The sequence below is a fragment of the Gossypium raimondii genome, chromosome 3 (genome assembly GCF_025698545.1).
Source record: "Gossypium raimondii isolate GPD5lz chromosome 3, ASM2569854v1, whole genome shotgun sequence".
NCBI classification, from domain to species: domain Eukaryota; kingdom Viridiplantae; phylum Streptophyta; class Magnoliopsida; order Malvales; family Malvaceae; genus Gossypium; species Gossypium raimondii.
The window spans coordinates 11,519,990-11,541,031 of NC_068567.1; the positions used below are offsets into that span (position 1 = coordinate 11,519,990).

General features: G+C 30.5%; 1 protein-coding gene across 4 annotated transcripts; it reads left to right on the forward strand.

Moving 5' to 3' along the window:
• Positions 1-1,567: 1,567 nt before the first annotated feature.
• LOC105797167 (esterase) lies at positions 1,568-18,690 on the forward strand. Of its 4 annotated transcripts, none has more exons than XM_052628114.1 (5): positions 1,568-1,814; positions 2,087-2,296; positions 2,423-2,592; positions 2,697-2,961; positions 18,256-18,690. In XM_052628114.1, the coding sequence occupies exons 1-5, from the start codon at positions 1,595-1,597 to the stop codon at positions 18,507-18,509; spliced, it is 1,119 nt and encodes a 372-aa protein (XP_052484074.1). In that variant the 5' UTR covers positions 1,568-1,594; the 3' UTR covers positions 18,510-18,690. The 4 variants fall into 4 exon arrangements, with proteins under 4 accessions (XP_052484074.1, XP_052484075.1, XP_052484073.1 ...); XM_052628115.1 differs by lacking the exon at positions 2,697-2,961 and adding an exon at positions 17,898-18,162 and having other exon boundaries at positions 1,575-1,814; XM_052628113.1 differs by lacking the exons at positions 2,423-2,592; positions 2,697-2,961 and adding exons at positions 17,627-17,796; positions 17,898-18,162 and having other exon boundaries at positions 1,580-1,814.
• Positions 18,691-21,042: the final 2,352 nt, after the last annotated feature.

Consider the following 21,042-nt stretch of genomic DNA (forward strand, 5'->3'; position numbering starts at 1 on the left):
ATGCTAAGGGTATATTTGGACACCAAATACTAATTAGATGAAATTATAATTACTAGTAATTACAATTTTAGATGTACTTTATTGTTAGAGTGTAATTACATCGTAATTCTTTATATCATGTTCGGTAGTATAAATTATAATTACAAAACTACATAATTTAAAATTTTAAAAGATATTAATTACTATAAAAGTATCAATAATACTTGATAAAATTTTTAAACAAGTAACAAAAACCTAACTCAAACCATCGCATATAATATATTAGTTTAAAAAGCGTACTTGACAATACGATTACTAAAATAATTTAACCGAAAAGTAAACATCCTAAGCAATTTATCTAATCACTCTAGCATTTCATATTTGTTGAGTTAGTTACTTTTAACATCAAACATATAATTATTGTTATTGCCGATTGATTCTTGACCAAGTATAAATTATTAATAATAAATATTATATAATTAAATTAACTTTAATATAAATAATTTATAATAAATACTATATATTTTAATTAATTATTATTAAATCAGAATATATAAAAAACTATCTTTCATCAATAAAATTTTAAATTATTTAAACAATATTAATAAAGTAACATATAATTATTATATAGATAAATTTATCCATGATGTAAACTTTAAAGTCAAACCTTCTTTCTTTCTTTTCTTTTTCCGTTATGATAATATATAATTGAAAAATGAAAATCAAACCGAAAATCTAGCCTTAAAATTAGATCACTTTGCTCTGGTGTTCGCATTGCTGATTTTTAAATTTGGGTTAATTTACACTTTACTCCTGTATTTAAACTTTTTTTTTATTTAAATTCGGAAATGACTAGCTAAAGTGGTACTTCTTTTAGGTGCCTGATTAATAATACTAAATTTTTAATACATGTGGCATGAAAGGAATGGTTGGATTGATAAAAATAAACGGTGTTAGTCAAGTATTTAAAAAAATACCACTTTAACTAACAAGTTTTCAACTAAGTATAAATTATAAAGTTGAGAGACTAAAGGGTACTTAGTCCTTATAATTATATTTTAGATTCATAATTTATTTATTGATTAATTGTAATTAATTTTCATGTTTTTATGATAGTAATATAATGCACAAAAGATTCTTAGATCAGACGAATTAATTGAAATATCAGAATGCAAAATCAGATTATATCATTTTATGTGATTTGCATTTAATTACATTACTTGAGAACAGAAATAAGCTACTTTATTTTCCAACAAATTATTGCTTGTAAGAACTTTAAAAAAAAAAAAAAAGACAGGAAATGGAACACTTGTCGATTAAGGAACTTTGGGGTATTCAAACAAAACTGTGGTAAAACAGATTTTTAATTATTATTATTATATATTTTCTTCTATTGATATAAAGTTAACACTTGTCAGAGAAATCATCGCAAAATTTCCCGCCATCAAACACTTTGGGGAAGCCAAGATAAACGTACCTACAAGGTTGCACCATTTTCTGAAGAAAATTCTACAATTCTACAGTTGAATCACCTTATAAAACCAAACATGTCTCTGTTTTTTAATTGTATCCCAAAACCATATCTTTGTCTTTACTGCTCTCCCAGTTTTCCAATATGTCTCTCTTCCTTTTCATGCTCCTCGTCTCCATTTTGAACCCTGTGGTTTCTCACAAAAGCTGCGATTTCCCAGCTGTGTTTAACTTGGGTGACTCTAATTCCGACACCGGCGGATATGCTTCTGCGTTCACTCCACCCACTTCTCCTTATGGAGATACCTACTTTCACATGCCTGCTCGCCGTTTTTCCGATGGGCGGCTCACCGTTGATTTCATAGGTATGTTATAACTTCATTCGCCATTGCTATGCTATGAGCCTATGACCACATGTTTGAAAATAACAATATATATAGATACTTTAGTACACAGAAAATATATATTTTTAAAATAAATATTTATTGTACTTTAAAAGAATACTTCTCATCGTCTTAAGTTTATTTGTGGAATTCTGTTAAGCTATCAAATATATTTTCATATATATAATCCTCACGTTGAAAAAGATTAATTATGGATAAAAGTGATGTTCTTACTTTATGGTTTATTTTGGCAGCTGAGGCATTTGGTCTGCCATTTATTAATGCCTATCTTGATTCAGTGGGGACCAATTTCTCGCATGGCATAAACTTTGCCACCGCAGCATCTACAATCAGATTACCTATTAGTGTTATCCCTAATGGTGTATTCAGTCCATTCTATTTGGGGTTTCAGTACTCACAGTTTGAGCAATTCAAAGTCAGATCTCAAATGATTAGGAAACAAGGTCAGTATATATTTCAAGTAGCATTTTATTATTTAAAAAATGACCTGGGATTGTAAATGTTAAGATATAAACTCTAAATATGTAAGATGCATTACCTGAACCATCTGTGATCTTTTCCATGCACAGGAGGGTTGTTGGCAGGTTTAATGCCCAAGGAAGAGTATTTTTCTAAAGCTTTATACACATTTGATATTGGCCAAAACGATCTTGCAGAAGGGTTCTTTTCAAACTTGACTATACAAGAAGTCAACGCTTCTATTCCTGATATAATCAACAAATTCTCAGCAAATATTAAGGTATAATCCTATTCAGAAATTTGATCCAAATACCCAAGTTAAAATTTCAATGATTTTGACCTAATATTTCTAAGGTCAACTTTTTTTTTTTTTTTTTTGCGCAGAATATATACAATTTAGGAGCAAGATTCTTTTGGGTTCACAACACTGGACCAATCGGTTGCTTGCCTTATGTTTTGATTGCATTTGCCTCGGCTGAAAAGGACCCTGCTGGTTGTTTAAAGCCTTACAATGAAGTGGCTCAGTATTTCAATCTGAAGTTACAGGAATCAATAGCTCAACTCAGAAATGAATTCCCTTCAGCTGCATTTACATATGTAGACATCTATTCTGTGAAGTATTCTCTGTTTGCTGAACCCCAAAAACATGGTAACTTGACAAAGTACTCGTGTTTGGCACTTGTGTTGGGCCTATATCTGCCCGAGTTTGAGCTTTGTATCTGATTCTGGACTAAATTTTCAGGGTTTGAACTTCCACTTGTGACATGTTGTGGCTATGGAGGTGAGTACAACTACAGTGCTGCAGTTCTATGTGGAGGAACAATTACGGTGAATGGTACAGAGATATTTGTGGGTTCATGTGATAATCCATCTGTTCGTGTGGTTTGGGATGGAATTCACTTTACTGAGGCAGCTAACAAGTTCATTTTTGATCAAATTTCGACTGGTTCGTTCTCCGATCCGGCTGTTCCATTGAAGCAGGCATGCCAGAGCTAGAGGAATTCAAAATAAACTTTCTGCTAAAGCATATAGACACATGAATAAACCAAAATTTAACTAGCTTCTCTTGTATGTAATAAGTGTCTACCTCATTGCTGCAGAAGATGATGTTACTTTAGTTTTTCTATTTTTAAAACAGAAAATAAATATATAATATTTCTTTGTTTTTGTTTTTCTATTCGTTTGTTTATTTCCAATTTCTTGCCTTTTTAACTTTATAATCAAGGTTTTGATGTTTATCAATTTTGGCCTATTGGAACATAAAATTAGGAACCAAAAGGCATTGAGAATAGAGGTGATCATGGGCCGGGCCGGGCCAAGACAAAATTTTAGGCCCGTTTTCTTGGCCCGACCCGAAATATGGCTTAAAAATTTGTTCAAGCCCGGCCCGAAAGAAAATTGATAAGCCCGGCCCTGCCCGGCCCATATTTGATTAAAAATAAAATTATATATATTTAATATATAATTCGGGTCGGGCCGGGCTCGGGCCAAAAAAGTCTTACCCAAGGCTCGGCCTGTAATAGCCCGATTTTCAAAAACGTCAAAAACAGTGGTACAAGATCACCAAATTCGGAAAATAAGCTCGTAAATTTCATTATTAATAACTACGAGCCAAATATGATTTTTAAGAGATTTTTGAATTAGTAATTTGTGTTTTATAAAAATTTATTAAGTCAAGAAATTGAGGAAAAGAGGTATCGAGACCTCGATGTTATAAACTGAGCCGTAAATATTTTTATAAATATTTTTATAAATATTTACGGAGTGTCAATATGGTAGTGTTAAAGTTTCGTTAAGAAATTTTAAAGTTCCGATAATTAATTGAATAAAAAAAACTAAATTGTAACAAATGCAAAATTATGGGAAATGATTAAATAGCTTAAAAGATAAAAGGAAGAGGGCTTAAAAGGCAAATAGACCCAAGGTCCATTTGGGATGGACGGCAGAGGCATGAAATCAGCAACAAAGTAAGGATAATTAAGGGCAAAATTGGAATATTGCAAAATTTACTTAATAAAGTTAGGACCAAAGTGGAATTATCTATATTTCTCTTTATTTTTCTGCATTCTCATCAGCAAAAACACCATAGAAGGGTTTCCTTAAGCTGGTTCTTCATATTTTTACTGCAGGTAAGTTCGACTCTTGATTATTTCTTGAAAATTTTGTATTTTTGTGACTTTTACAACTAGGCCCACTTATTGTATTCATTAGTTTTTGATTCTATGAAAGAAGTTGAAAGTTGCTATGAATACATGCTGGAAGTATATGATGATTTAGCATGGAATTAGAGCTTTAAATTGTTCATATGCTGATTTTATTGAAAGAATTTAATAGAAAGTGAATGTTTGGGACCTAATAGTAAAAGAGTTTGAAGTTAGGGTTTTATGTGGAAATTCTGAATTTCAATAGTTGTGAAATAATTTATAATGTCTAGGTAAAGTACTAATGGAGAAAATTTAGCTTAATTGAGGGGTTAATTGAGCAAGGACTGAATTGTATGAACTGTGAAATTTGGGGCAAAATAGAAATCAACATTTTACACTAAAACAGTTTTGGACAACAGTGGTGGTTTAACTTTGATAAATCACCAAAAATTGTGGGAATTTAATTAGAGGGTGGATAAAATATGAAACTAAAACTTATTGAGTCTAGTTTCTCATAGAAGAAACGGTGTAAGTAATGAAATTGTAAATTATGAGTTATAATAAATTTTGTGAGACAATGTCAGAATGATTTCGGGTTCCCTTGTTTTAACTTTGGAAATTCATAAAAAATTGAAGAAAAATAATTATGAGTTGTAATTGATATTCTTAGAATCCTTAATGAGTCTATTTTCAAAGAAAATAAACGGAAATATTATCCAAATTCTGTACAATTAGATAATTCATTTTTAGTGAAGAATGGTTGGAACTGCCAGACAGTGAAATAGGTGAAACTTTAAAGAATAAAATGTACTATTTGGCTGAACCAAAAATTCTGAAAATTTTATGGTAAGAAGATATGTGAGTCTAGTTTCAGGGAAAATTAATGTATCTTAATTTGGAGCTCTGTAGCTATGGATAAAAATAATTTAGTGACTCTGACTCGGATAAATAGCTTTGAATATACATGTGAGTGAATAGTGAAATTATAGCTAATGTTGTTTAAGTGTGTTATGCACATTAAGGATGTGGAATGGAGAGGAGGAGGAGGAAAATTGGGAAATATATGAATGATTTGTGTATAATTGGTCATAAGCTTGATTATAATTGATAAACGATGAAATAGAAATAATGCTTATATTTGTGCATTATTGGTCATGGTTTAAGCTCATGTGTGAAAATAAAGTTTCATAGTATGTGTGTATGGTATATTCGGTATATGATTTGGCATGAAATAATGTCATGAATGGTTTATGAATTAACATATGTTGGTAACATGAATAAATGTTGTGCTCATCCATGCTTATAATGCTTACGCTATATGCGTATTTGGCTAACATATTTGGTGTACATGCTTAGGCTTTGGCCAAGTAGTGGCTAGATTATGCCATGTTAAATTTATAAGTTATGCATTGAAATAGTAAGTTCATATGGCTGAAATTTAATGATTAAATGTTAATTTCATGAATTATATAATGTATGATGAAATATATTTATTGTTGAAATGAGAATAAAATAAAAATGCGAAAACCGAATAAATGATCAAATTGAGCGGAATGTCGGATTTGAGTACTTCTAATCAGTGATAAGTGATAAGTGGTAGCTTTAGCTACACTTATCTGATCAGTGGCAAGTGACAAGTGACAAGTGATAAGTGGTAGCATTAGCTACACTTATCTGATCAGTGACAAGTAACAAGTGATAAGTGATAGCTTCAGCTACACTTATCTGATCAGTGACAAGTGACAAGTGATAAGTGATAGTTCAGCTACACTTATCTGATCAGTGACAAGTGACAAGTGACAAGTGACAAGTGATAAGTGGTAGCATTAGCTACACTTATCTAATCAGTGATAAGCGGCAAGAGATAAGTGGTAGCTTAGCTACACTTATCTGATCAGGGACAAGTGATAAGTGATCATACGTTAGACCATAGTTATACTATGGCAAAGTGGAAGTGAAGTACTCAATTTTCCGTAACCGTTCTGTAACAGCCCAATTTTGACCCTAATCGAAATAGTGGTTTCTGGACCACAAATCCGAGTCTATAAAAAATATAAAATAAAAAATATTTTAATATTATTTTGTGTGTTTATGATGTGTGAATTTACATGTGTGAAAGTTTCATGAAATAATTTTATTGTTTGTGTGCTTAATTTGAGAAAATGGCTTAATCGCGTAAAATAAAAATTTGATGTTTAAATATGAAAGTGCCTAATTTTTGTCGTCTTTATAATTTGGAGGTTTTATGTTGTAATTTAGTCAATAGTAAATGTAGTGGACGGCATGATGGTTTATATATATATATATAGTTTTATATATATTAAATGTAAAAGTAAAATAATACTATTATAATATAATGCTAATAAAATAAAACATAAAATAAATGAATCATGCATTATTTCATCCATAGCCGAAACATCAAAAGAAAAAGTAAGAAAAGAAGAAAGCTAGGTTCGGCCATTTTGTCCTTTGATTTAGGTATGTGTTTTGTTCGATTTTTGATAATTTTTACGTTTTTGAGATCGTTGCTTTGAATACTTCAAAACCCATGTCTTAATTTTGTGAATTGTTGATGATTTTGAAATGTGTCATTGCTGAATGTTTGAGTTTCATGATGTTAGTTGATGAAATATGAAATATAAATGTTAGATTAACATGTTTTGTCTTTGAATTTTTGGTGAATTTGAGTAATTAGGGCTAAATTGAGAAAATAAATTTTTCAAGGACTATAATGTGAAATAAATAAAATGCATGAGCTTGTATAGACACTAGGAATATTCGGCCCTTAAGGAGTGTAGTCAAAATTTGTGTATTTTGTGTTTTGAGCAAAAAGGATTAAATTGTAAAAAGTGTGAAATGTTAGGGGCAAAATTGTAATTTTCCCATTTATATGTTCTTAGACTAAATTGAATGAAAATATGTTTAAATGAGATTTATTTGAATATGTTTAGATCAAGAAACCAAGAAATCGGATTTAGATCGGGGGAAATCGAGAGTAGTTGAGTAGCTGATCTATTAGTCGACGACATCCGAGGTAAGTTATTAAGCATATATATAATTGTATCGTTTTAAAATCAGCTTAGTATCTAAGTAATTATGCTGAATTAGATGGTATATATATATATATATACATGTAGTGATAAAATTATTGAAATAAGATGTATTGAGTTGTTGATTTTCGACACTAAGTGTGCGAATTTAATTGTAAAGCACTAAGTGTGCGAGTTTAATTGTAAAGCACCAAGTGTGCGAGTTTAATGGCAAAGCACTAAGTGTGCGAACTTATTAAATATTTTCGAATGACTATTAGTATTGAGTATTTGTCTTATTGAGAAATCATGATTATTAAAATGAGTAAATACTTGGAATTCTTGAGTAATAACCATTATGGTTGTATTTAAGGTTAAGCTTTGTAGATATTAAACCTATGTGGTGATTATATTTTGAATCATATATATATATAATATGATTCTTTATACTACATGATGAGGAAATGCATACTGTATATGGTCTTGTGTTTAAATTTGAAGAAATATTTATGGTTGTGTAATTATATTGATTTTAGTTAAATCATAGTAATAAGTGAATAATTATCTTATGATATGGTAAGCTAAAGGTAAGATGATTCAGTAGTATGAATTGGTTGAATATTATTTGAGATATCGGTTAAAATAGTAAAGTTTATTTGTTTATAACTTACTAAGCTAAATTAGCTTACAATGTGTTGGATAATTGTTTTGATGTATAGATTTTGGTGATCGCTACGTGTTCGGGATCGTCGACTAAGTTAAATCACACTATCGATAATTTCTTTTGGTATTTTGCTAAATCGTTCTCAAATATATGGCATGTATAGTATAGTTAAAATATTGATTTTGGAACCAATGTGTATATGTATTTAAAAGCCATGCGAAAATGGCTTATCTCTTTTGGTTTGAATTCGGTATTAATGCATATGCTTTAATGGTCCAAAATGTGGTATATATTCATGTAATTTTTATGCTTAAATGCTGTCCAATTTGTTGTATTTATGCTGCCCAAATTGTTGTATATATGCTGTCCAATTTTGATGTAAAAATGCTGCTCAATTTGGTATATATATGCTGCCCAAATTGTTGCACATATGCTGTCAAATTTTTATGCTAAAATGCTGTCCAATTTGTTGTATTTATGCTGCCCAAATTGGTGCATATATGCTGTCAAATTTTTATGCTAAAATGCTGTCCAATTTGTTGTATTTATGCTGCCCAAATTGTTGCATATATGCTGTCCAATTTTTATGCTTAAATGCTGCCCAATTTGTTGTATTTATGCTGCCCAAATTGTTGTATATATGCTGTCCGATTTTGATGTAAAAATGCTGCTCAATTTGGTATATATATAGGCTGCCCTAATTGTTGTATATATGCTGTCCAATTTTTATGCTAAAATGCTGCTCAATTTGATGTATATATGCTGCCCAAATTGTTGTATATATGCTGTCCAATTTTTGGTGTGAAAACGCTGTCTAGTTTGGTATGTGAATGCTGTCCAAATTGATGTAAAAAGGCTGTCCAAACAGGGTAGATTACCTATGTTGTAATATGTAGTATAGTTAGTAAATTGAAATGAAATATGTGTACAAATAAATGTTTGGGTATATGCTTGATTTATGAAATATAATCATATATGTTTGGAAATGTTTTAAGAATTGGAATGATATTAAATTTTGATTAGGTAAATGATAATGATATGGTTGAATTTTTGAAACATGGTTAGTATATGAAATTTGATTAATGACGCATGTTGATTTTAATTGGTTATGTGATTATATATATATATGGAATGAAATTTTGTGGTTGAGTTGGTATAATTTATGAAAAAAAAAATTATGAGTTGGGTTTTTGACCGGTAATGCCTCATAACTCAAATCCGGCGACGGACACGGGTCGGGGTGTTACACGTTCCCTAAATTGATTAAGGATATGGTAAGTGACAAATGAGCCCAAAAGAATTACAGTAAATGGATAAGTGGTAGTGTATTTATACCAGGATGATGTTGTTATTTAAGCTAAAGTGATATTTTCATTGCAAAATTGAGAATTTCGTAAATGTGTTAATGAATGGTATAATCGGTAAACGTTGAGTTAAGTGGTAAATACGTATTAGTGTTAAACTTAATGAGATTGAATTGTATGTGAATTAAATGGAAATTGCTAGTAATATGATCTAACTTGTGAGCATGAGAAATTGCGAATTGAGTGAAACGAAAATGAAACATTGAATTATATGAGTATGTATCGGGTCTCGTAGGCCCTATTTATTAAGATTATAATATTTTGAGGATATATTGAAGAGTTATAAAAGCATGTTAATAATTCTGAAAGTTTTAATTTAGATGAAAATTTATAACTCGGTTAAATACGTTTACAAGTGTATGTGTTCTGGTAATGTCTCGTACTCTATTCCAGTGTTGGATACGGGTAAGGGGTGTTACACTGCCCATTTTCTAAACGGGCCTATTTTTTTGTCCAAACCTATATTTTGGGCCTATATTTTTACCCGAACCCTCCCATTTTTCAGGCGGCCGTTGGGTCGAGCCGGATAGCCCAGCCCATGATCACCTCTAATTGAGAAGTGGTTTCTCAACAAAAAAAAAACTTCAAAACAAGTTCCTAATATATTTAATTTTCATTTAATTTGTTGATGTCATCTAACTCAATTCATACATATTATATGCAATTGGATCAAACAAAGCCTAACGATTAAATTTAAATACATGATGTTTGCTATAAGTAAATATGAATTAAATTCGGTGAAATTATATTGAAATAATTTCAGTTGTTTCGATAATGAATATGATGTCATATACTTGAATCGGCGATCGGACCGAGTATAGGGTACCACATAAAATACTCACATAAAACATTTTATCATTTTGCACACAATTATGTTAAAATATTAAAGTTTATAAAAGTAGGTGGTAATGAGATGATAACTGGGACATAAAACCAATTTTTTAATATTGAAAATAAATTTTGGCCGCACATTGAAACTAGATTGACCTTAAAATACTAATAATATTTTTTGAAGAAAAAATCCCATTATGGGAAAAAGTTATATTAACTATGAAACATCATTTAATAGTAATTGGTGGATGAAATTTGGATAATTCAAATGGATATCTAAAACACCATTCTCATCCATTTGCTAATGTGTCAAACAATGGGTGACATGATTGGCTAAGTTATGGAGAAAAAAACTTACAACATCAAACATCACAACAAGCTAGGGCCTCACTAACAATACGACCATACAAAATAAATCTAGTACCTGGCTATTGAACTTATTAACAACAAACGTACAATTGGACTTTAGAAGGACTCTTCAAAAACCCTTTGTCAAGGGCTTTCTTAGTGGCGCAAAATAAAGTAAGCGCTTCAGCCGAAGGAGCATCAAATGCCTCCACAATCGAGCAAGTAAATCCTGCTATCACTATTCCCTCATGGTCATGAACGATGGCGCCACAAAAAGCTGATCTCATATTTGCATTCCATGCTGCGTCAACATTAATTTTCATTGCATCTTCACAAGGTGGAGATCATCGGGCCACAAACAGACGTTTAAGAACCAACAGTGTATATAAGAGATTGTGCACCAGGAACTCATGATGATAGGACCTAGCTCATAATACCACATCTTGTGAGGAAACGCCTCTCCCTAGTTAACAATCATATTCCTAGCCTCCCGTAGCTGCTATAGAAGCACAATAAAACTAGTGAAGGCTTCCTTGTCCAACTGCATTGTTTTGGGTCTTTAACACCTCCAATCACTTCTTAATAGTTTTAAATTGTTTTTAAACCCTCAAAATTGTTCTAAATTTGATTATATGATTTTCTTAAATATTATTTTAAAGATTTACTACTTGAAGAATTATAAGTCACATGTGTGTGCATTTATGTGATAGTATCTTGTATCTGAACCGATCGTTGAAACGAGTAATGGGGTGTTACACCTTTTCTTTTAAAAATATTGTGAAACTTAACTGAAAAAAAAAATAATGCCAACTGTGTTTTTAAATTTGCGGTATTAATATACTATAAACTGGAAAAGGCATTAATATCATTTATAATTTGTGGTATTTTAAATTTTCTTAGTTCTATTTTTTAGGGCTCTCTCAGTCTTTTCCTTTGCTCGGCCTTTTCTCAACCACACATAAGTTATTTTGTCAAAAAATGAATTTTTAGAAACGTATTGATTTTATGGAAATTTTTGTTTGGAAAATATTATTCTTTGTTTGGAAAATTTGCTTTGAATATTTTTCAAAAGTTATTTTAGTGAAACAAACACAATATAAATTATATTTGTTACAAAATATTATAGAAATATTTCTTTTGACAACCAAAATTTATTTTATAATAGTATCAACCTAATTAAATTTTAATTTTAATATATATATTACATTCATGATAGTAGATAATGGCACATCGAAGCTCGAAGGATACATCTACTTAAGCGATTTAAATTGTAATATATATATATTCATAAATTAGTTTTTTTTACTCGTGTGATGCACGAGTTGAGCGTGTGTCTTTATTTGCTTTTATTTCAATATGTTATATTAGTTTGTTTAAATTTTTTATAAAAATTATAATTTGAAATTAGAAGCATTTTCAAAATTAAAAACAAGCAATAAAATATTATAGCAAAATGTGCAATTTTAATATGAAATTGTTATTTAAAACTAAATGGAATTTTTAGTATGAGTAATATAAATTATGAACCAAATAATAATATTTAAACTCAAATATGATAAAAGTATTGAAAATTGATATTAATACATTGAAATATTTTCTTTTACAAATTTAACAACTCAAATTTGACTAATACAATAATTAGAAAAGTAAAGAGAAAATATGATAACTTTAACAATACAAATTATACATTAAAATTAAATAGGCTTAATAACTCTTTTGGCCCTTTAACTATAGCAAAGTTATCACTTTGATACTTTTACTATTTTTATCAGTTGTGCCTTTGTACTTTATTTTTGTGATCTATTTGGCCATTTTATTTTAATTCTGTAATTCAATTTCCACAATTTATGGTGATTTTTCAAAGTTAACCTACTACTGCTGTCCAAAACTGTTTTCACTTATTTCCCATCATTTTCACTTATTTCCCTTCACTAATATATCAAGAACATAAGACTTTATTTAAGAAAACTCTACTATAACATCATTTCCATGCTTTTTCAATAATAACAAACTTAAAAGTATATTGAAATCTTGATGTTCTTACCTTGTGCTATTGATTTCAATCTTTAACTTGATTTTCTCTCTCTTCCAGCTTCTATTTCCTGAATCTAACTTGACATTCTAGCTCCCCATTTTCTCCTTATTATTTTTCTCTCTTGGAAGCTATGGAAATTCTTTTGATTTCTAGGTGAAAATAGTGAATTTTTGGTGAAAAGACCAAATTGTAAAGAAAACAAAACTTTCTTTCTTCTCTTCTCTTCTAACGTTAGTTGCATGGAAAGATGATGATTTTTTCATCATCTTTTCTCCCTTTTATATTAATCATTTAATAATAAAATAATACTAAAAATCTTAATAAAATATTAATTAAATAACATTTATCTAATTAATTAATTAAAAATATCACAAACATCATCATTACCTTCTAGAATTCTCTCTCTCTCTATTTGACCATTTTGCCCTTATAATCTTTTGAAATTCCATACTTGAGTCATCACTTAATTTGGTAAAATTGCAATTTAGTCCTCAAAATTCTTCACCTTTTAATTTGGTCCTAATTCATCCCTTTTCCTTAGTTTCTAGATTATTCTACCCTTAAAATATTTACACTATTGGTCCTTCAAACTTTTTGTATTTACACTTTAACCCTTCAAATTTTGAGTATTTACTCTTGGGTAACAAAACTTTTCTCACTTTTGCAATTTAATCCTTTCTTGAATTAATATGTCATAATATACTTCCCAATGTTGACATAACTCAATATTACCCTTTTTATCACTTTATTTCCTTATTTTACTATATCAAGGATATTATCTTATTTTCTTACTGTAGTAATTTTCGGGGTATTACAATTCATATTAGTCATATGCTCAAGACTGTTTTCATGTTGTTTAAGCCTCTCACTAATATGCCTCCAATCAATTAAACCCTCATTTGCTAACAAACATTTGTTACTAATAGATTTGAACAACTTACAACAAAAACAAAATACTTTGTCAACATGTTTGGAATAAACCAACCATTTTCTATTGATAATCTCACCATTGCTCAACTTCCTAGAAAAATAAGCATATGAAAAATGTCTATTATTATTATCGAAATGAAAATCAAGATTCGTTTCTCTTAATATAGACCCCTTTTCAACTAAAATGTTCATTATTTTGTTATCAAGTTTAGCTCAATTTCTAGGATCATAAATATCCAAAGAAGGAATTGTTTTTTTCTTCACCAATGCCAATATCAGGAGGAATTGTTTGTTCTTCATTAAAACCAATATTTTGAATATTGGATACATTTGGCATATCATTAAGCTCATTTGGATAATTAATTTCATCATTCTCATTGACATCATTATGCGAACTTTCATTTGATTGATCCAAATTTTCATTAGAAACTACTTTTTTAAAAATAAATTTATCAATAGCACCATGTTGTGAGTTTTTAACTCTTCAACACGTTTTCTCTTTTCTTTTTTCACTTCCAGATAAATGCTTTTTAGGTAACATTGTATATAAAAGATAAATCAAATCTTGAAGTAACACAAGAAAATAAAACAATAGCACTTGATAGAAGAATTCCAAGTTGAGTATTTGTTTTACATTTGCTAATTTCAAAAGTCAAATCAAGTCACTGGAATTTTGTAAATATAATTGTAATAATCAATTACAAATAGACATGGTAATTAACAATATCCAATTATTTGTATGGGAAATGCACCTAAAAATTAATGAGTAACAAAAACAATTAAAAGCATAAAGTCATAAAGAAAGGGTATGCAGTAGTATACTGTACTATAAGTCATCAAAAAAGGAATTAGGAGAAAGAAGCTAAATATAAGATTGACTTAATGACTTTAGTTTAACCCCAAATATGTCATCAAATTAAGAATGAAAAAATTACAAGAAAGAATAGGAAGGAAGAAAAATTATACCTGTAACAATGGTAGATCTGGCAAATTGCAGATGAGAGGTACCATTAGAGGTGCCCATGGGCCGGGCCGGGTTCGGGTTGGGCCCAGAAAAAAATTTCGGCCCGACCCGAAATATGGGCCTGAAATTTTGCCCAGGCCCGACCCGGGAAAAAATTTATAAGCCCGGCCTATCCTATTTTTTAAATAAATACCAAAAATTTATTTTAAAAATTAAAAAAAATTTAAAAAGCATTTTAAAAATATTTTAAAATTAAAAAAATAAAAAAATAAATATATTTATTATATTCGGGCCGGGCCGGGCCCGGGCAAAAAAAGTGGTCACCGAGGCCCGGCCCATTTTCTAAACGGGCATCGTTTTTTTGCCCAAACCCATATTTCGAGCCTATATTTTTACCCGAACCCTCTCATATTTCGGGCGAGCCGTCGGGCCGGGCTGCCCGGCCCATGAGCACCTCTAGGTACCATGGGCAGCAACCAGTTGAATATCGACAGTCTGGCATAGCCATGCAGGACGACAACTTTAAAATGATGAAATAATAATGAGGGAATTAAAAGTCAACTCTTAAAAATCACATATTTTCCTGAAATTTGACTTAAGATGGGCGAAAATGCTAAGGGTATATTTGGACACCAAATACTAATTAGATGAAATTATCATTACTAGTAATTACAATTTTTAGATGTGTTTGATTGTTAGAGTGTAATTACATCATAATTCTTTATATCATGTTTGGTAGTATAAATTATATTTAAAAACTACATAATTTAAAATTCTAAAAGATATTAATTATTATAAAAGTATCAATAATACTTGATAATCTTTTTAAATAAGTAACAAAAACCTAACTCAAACCATCGCATATAATATATTAGTTTAAAGAACGTTACCCGACAATACGATTACTAAAATAATTTAACTAGAAAAGTAAACATCCTAAACAATTTATCTAATTACTCTAGCATTTCATATTTGTTGAGTTAGTTACTCTTTAACATCAAACATATAATTATTGTTATTGCTGATTAATTCTTGACCAAGTATAAATTATTAATAATAAATATTATATAATTAAATTAACTTTAATATAAATAATTTATAATAAATACTATATATTTTAATTAATTATTATTAAATTAGAATATATAAAAAAACTATCTTTCATCATGTCTTTTAGAGTCTCAGCCAATTAAATTCATCCATGATGTAAACTTTCAAGTCAAACCTTCTTTCTTTCTTTTCTTTTTCCATTTATGATAATAAATAATTGAAAAATGAAAATCAAACCGAAAAAAAAATTAGCCTTAAAATTAGAACACTCTGTTCTGGTGTTGGCATTGCTGATTTTTAAATTTGGGTTAATTTACACTTTACTCCTGAACTGAGTAACTTGTATTTAAATTTGGAAATGATTAGATGAAGTGGTACTTCTTTTAGGTACCTGATTAATAATGTTAAGTTTTTAATACACGTGGTGTGAAAGGAATGGTTGGATCGATAAAAATAAATGGTATTAGTCAAGTATTTTAAAAAAATACCACTTTAACTATGGAGTTTTTAAGTTTAGATTAAATTCAAGTACCAAATACGTATATAAATTATAAAGTTGAGAGAGTAAAGGGTACTTAATCCTTATAAATTATATTAATTAATTTATTGATTAATTGTAATAAAATTTCATGGTTTTTATGATAGTAATATAGTGCACAAATCGATTCTCTACGTAAATAGCGAATGCAATTAAGAAGAGAAATGGTTGTGAATTGAGTTCACCTCATCAGACGAATTAATTGAAATATCAGAATGCAAAATCAGATTATATCATTTTATGTGATTTGCATTTAATTACATTACTTGAGAACAGAAATAAGAACCCACGGATCCAACAAATTATTGGTTGTAAGAACTTAAAAAAAGAACAAGAAAAACAAGACACGAAATGGAATACGTGTGGATTAAGGAACTTTCGGGGATTCAAACCAAACTGTGGTGAAACAGATTTTGGTCTATGAGTAATAAATGCATCAAACACTTTGGGGAAGCCAAAGTAAACGTGCCTACAAGGTTGGACCATTTTCTGAAGAAAATTCTACAATTCTACAATTGAATCACTGTATAAAACCAAACATGTCTCTGTTTTTCATTTGTATCCCAAAACCATATCTTTGTCTTTACTGCTCTAATATGTCTCTCTTCCTTTTCATGCTCCTCGTCTCCATTTTGAACCCCGTGGTTTCTCATAAAAGCTGCGATTTCCCAGCTGTGTTTAACTTGGGTGACTCTAATTCCGACACCGGCGGATATGCTTCTGCGTTCACTCCACCCACTTCTCCTTATGGAGATACCTACTTTCACATGCCTGCTCGCCGTTTTTCCGATGGGCGGCTCACCATTGATTTCATAGGTATGTTATAACTTCATTCGCCGTTGCTATGCTATGACCACATGTTTGAAAATAACAATATATATAGATACTTTAGTACACAGAAAATATATATTTTTAAAATAAATATTTATTGTACTTTAAAAGAATACTTCTCATCGTCTTAAGTTTATTTGTGGAATTCTGTTAAATCTATCAAATATATTTTCATATATATAATCCTCACGTTGAAAAAGATTAATTATGGATAAAAGTGATGTTCTTACTTTATGGTTTATTTTGGCAGCTGAGGCATTTGGTCTGCCATTTATTAATGCCTATCTTGATTCAGTGGGGACCAATTTCTCGCATGGCATAAACTTTGCCACCGCAGCATCTACAATCAGATTACCTATTAGTGTTATCCCTAATGGTGGATTCAGTCCATTCTATTTGGGGTTTCAGTACTCACAGTTTGAGCAATTCAAAGTCAGATCTCAAATGATTAGGAAACAAGGTCAGTATATATTTCAAGTAGCATTTTATTATTTAAAAAATGACCTGGGATTGTAAATGTTAAGATATAAACTCTAAATATGTAAGATGCATTACCTGAACCATCTGTGATCTTTTCCATGCATAGGAGGGTTGTTGGCAAGTTTAATGCCCAAGGAAGAGTATTTTTCTAAAGCTTTATACACATTTGACATTGGCCAAAACGATCTTGGAGAAGGGTTCTTTTCAAACTTGACTGTACAAGAAGTCAACGCTTCTATTCCTGATATAATCAACAAATTCTCAGCAAATATTAAGGTATAATCCTATTCAGAAATTTGATCCAAATACCCAAGTTAAAATTTCAATGATTTTGACCTAATAGTTCTGAGGTCAACTTTTTCTTTTTTTTTTTGCAGAATATATACAATTTAGGAGCAAGATTCTTTTGGGTTCACAACACTGGACCAATCGGTTGCTTGCCTTATGTTTTGGTTGCATTTGCCTCAGCTGAAAAGGACCCTTCTGGTTGTTTAAAGCCTTACAATGAAGTGGCTCAGTATTTCAATCTGAAGCTACAGGAATCAATAGCTCAACTCAGAAATGAATTCCCTTCAGCTGCATTTACATATGTAGACATCTATTCTGTGAAGTATTCTCTGTTTGCTGAACCCCAAAAACATGGTAATTTGACAAAGTACTCGTGTTTGGCACTTGTGTTGGGCCTATATCTGCCCGAGTTTGAGCTTTGTATCTGATTCTGGACTAAATTTTCAGGGTTTGAACTTCCACTTGTGACATGTTGTGGCTATGGAGGTGAGTACAACTACAGTGCTGCAGTTCTATGTGGAGGAACAATTACGGTGAATGGTACAGAGATATTTGTGGGTTCATGTGATAATCCATCTGTTCGTGTGGTTTGGGATGGAATTCACTTTACTGAGGCAGCTAACAAGTTCATTTTTGATCAAATTTCGACTGGTTCGTTCTCCGATCCGGCTGTTCCATTGAAGCAGGCATGCCAGAGCTAGAGGAATTCAAAATAAACTTTCTGCTAAAGCATATAGACACATGAATAAACCAAAATTTAACTGGCTTCTCTTGTATGTAATAAGTGTCTACCTCATTGCTGCAGAAGATGATGTTATTTTAGTTTTTCTATTTTTAAAACACAAAATAAATATATAATATTTCTTTGTCTTTGTTTTTCTATTCGTTTGTTTATTTCCAATTTCTTGCCTTTTTAACTTTATAATCAAGGTTTTGATGTTTAGCTAAATATAAGATTTGGTAAACATCAAAACATCAATTTTGGCCTATTGGAACATAAAATTAGGAACCAAAAGGCATTGAGAATTGAGGTGATCATGGGCCGGACCGGGCCAAGACAAAATTTTAGGTCCGTTTTCTAGGGCCCGGCCCGAAATATGGGCTTAAAAATTTGTCCAAGCCCAGCCCGAAAGAAAATTGCTAAGCCTGAGCCCGGCCCTTCCCGGCCCATATTTGATTAAAAATAAATATATATATATTTAATATATAATTTGGGTCGGGCCGGGCTCGGGCAAAAAAAGTCTTACCCGAGGCTCGGCCCATTTTCTAAACAGGCCTATTTTTTTTGCCCAAACCTATATTTCGGGCTTATATTTTTACCCGAACCCTCCCATTTTTCGGGCGGGCCGTTGGGTTGAGCCGGGTAGCCCAACCCATGATCACCTCTAATTGAGAAGTGGTTTCTCAAAAAAAAAAAAAACTTCAAAACAAGTTCCTAATATATTTAATTTTAATTTAATTTGTTGATGTCATCTAACTCAATTCATACATATTATATGCAATTGGATCAAACAAATCCTAACGATTAAATTTAAATACATGATGTTTGCTATAAGTAAATATGAATTAAATTCGGTGAAATTATATTGAAATAATTTGAGTTGTTTCGATAATGAATATGATGTCATATACTTGAATCTGACGATCAGACCGAGTATGGGGTACCACATAAAATACTCACATAAAACATTTTATCATTTTGCACACAATTATGTTAAAATATTAAAGTTTATAAAAGTAGGTGGTAATGAGATGATAACTGGGACATACAAACCAATTTTTTAATATTGAAAATAAATTTTGGCCGCACATTGAAACTAGATTGACCTTAAAATACTAATAATATTTTTTGAAGAAAAAAGCCCAATATGGGAAAAAGTTATATTAACTATGAAACATCATTTAATAGTAATTGGTGGATGAAATTTGGATAATTCAAATGGATATCTAAAACACCATTCTCATCCATCTGCTAATGTGCCAAACAATGGGTGACATGATTGGCTAAATTATGGAGAAAAAAACTTACAACATCAAACATCACAACAAGCTAGGGCCTCACTAACAATACGACCATACAAAATAAATCTAGTACCTGGCTATTGAACTTATTAACAACAAACGTACAATTGGACTTTAGAAGGACTCTTAAAAAACCCTTTGTCAAGGGCTTTCTTAGTGGCGCAAAATAAAGTAAGCGCTTCAGCCGAAGGAGCATTAAATGCCTCCACAATCGAGCAAGCAAATCCTGCTATCACTATTCCCTCATGGTCATGAACGATGGCGCCACAAAAAGCTGATCTCATCTTTGCATTCCATGCCGCGTCAACATTAATTTTCATTGCATCTTCACAAGGTGGAGACCGTCGGGCCACAAACAGACGTTTAAGAACCAACAGTGTATATAAGAGATTGTGCACCAGGAACTCATGATGATAGGACCTAGCTCATAATACCACATCTTGTGAGGAAACGCCTCTCCCTAGTTAACAATCATATTCCTAGCCTCCCGCGGCTGCTATAGAAGCACAATAAAACTAGTGAAGGCTTCCTTGTCCAACTGCATTGTTTTGGGTCTTTAACACCTCCAATCACTTCTTAATAGTTTTAAATTGTTTTTAAACCCTCAAAATTGTTCTAAATTTGATTATATGATTTTCTTAAATATTATTTTAAAGATTTACTACTTGAAGAATTATAAGTCACATGTGTGTGCATTTATGTGATAGTATCTTGTATCTGAACCGATCGTCGAAACGAGTAATGGGGTGTTACACCTTTTCTTTTAAAAATATTGTGAAACTTAAACTCTTTTCATTGGAAAAGGCATTAATATCTTTTGTAACTGAAAAAAAAATTAATGCCAACTGTGTAGTCATATTCTAACAAACTATAAACTGGAAAAGGCATTAATATCATTTATAATTTGCGGTATTTTTAAATTTTCTTAGTTCTAATTTTTTTAGGGTTCTCTCAGTCTTTTCCTTTGCTCGGGCTTTTCTCAACCACACATAAGTTATTTTGTCAAAAAATGAATTTGTAGAAATGTATTGATTTTATGGAAATTTTTGTTTGGAAAATATTTCTCTTTGTTTGGAAAATTTGCTTGGAATATTTTTTGAAAGTTATTTTAGTGAAACAAACACAATATAAATTATATTTGTTACAAAATATTATAGAAATATTTTTTTGACAACCAAAATTTATTCTATAATAGTATCAACCTAATTAAAT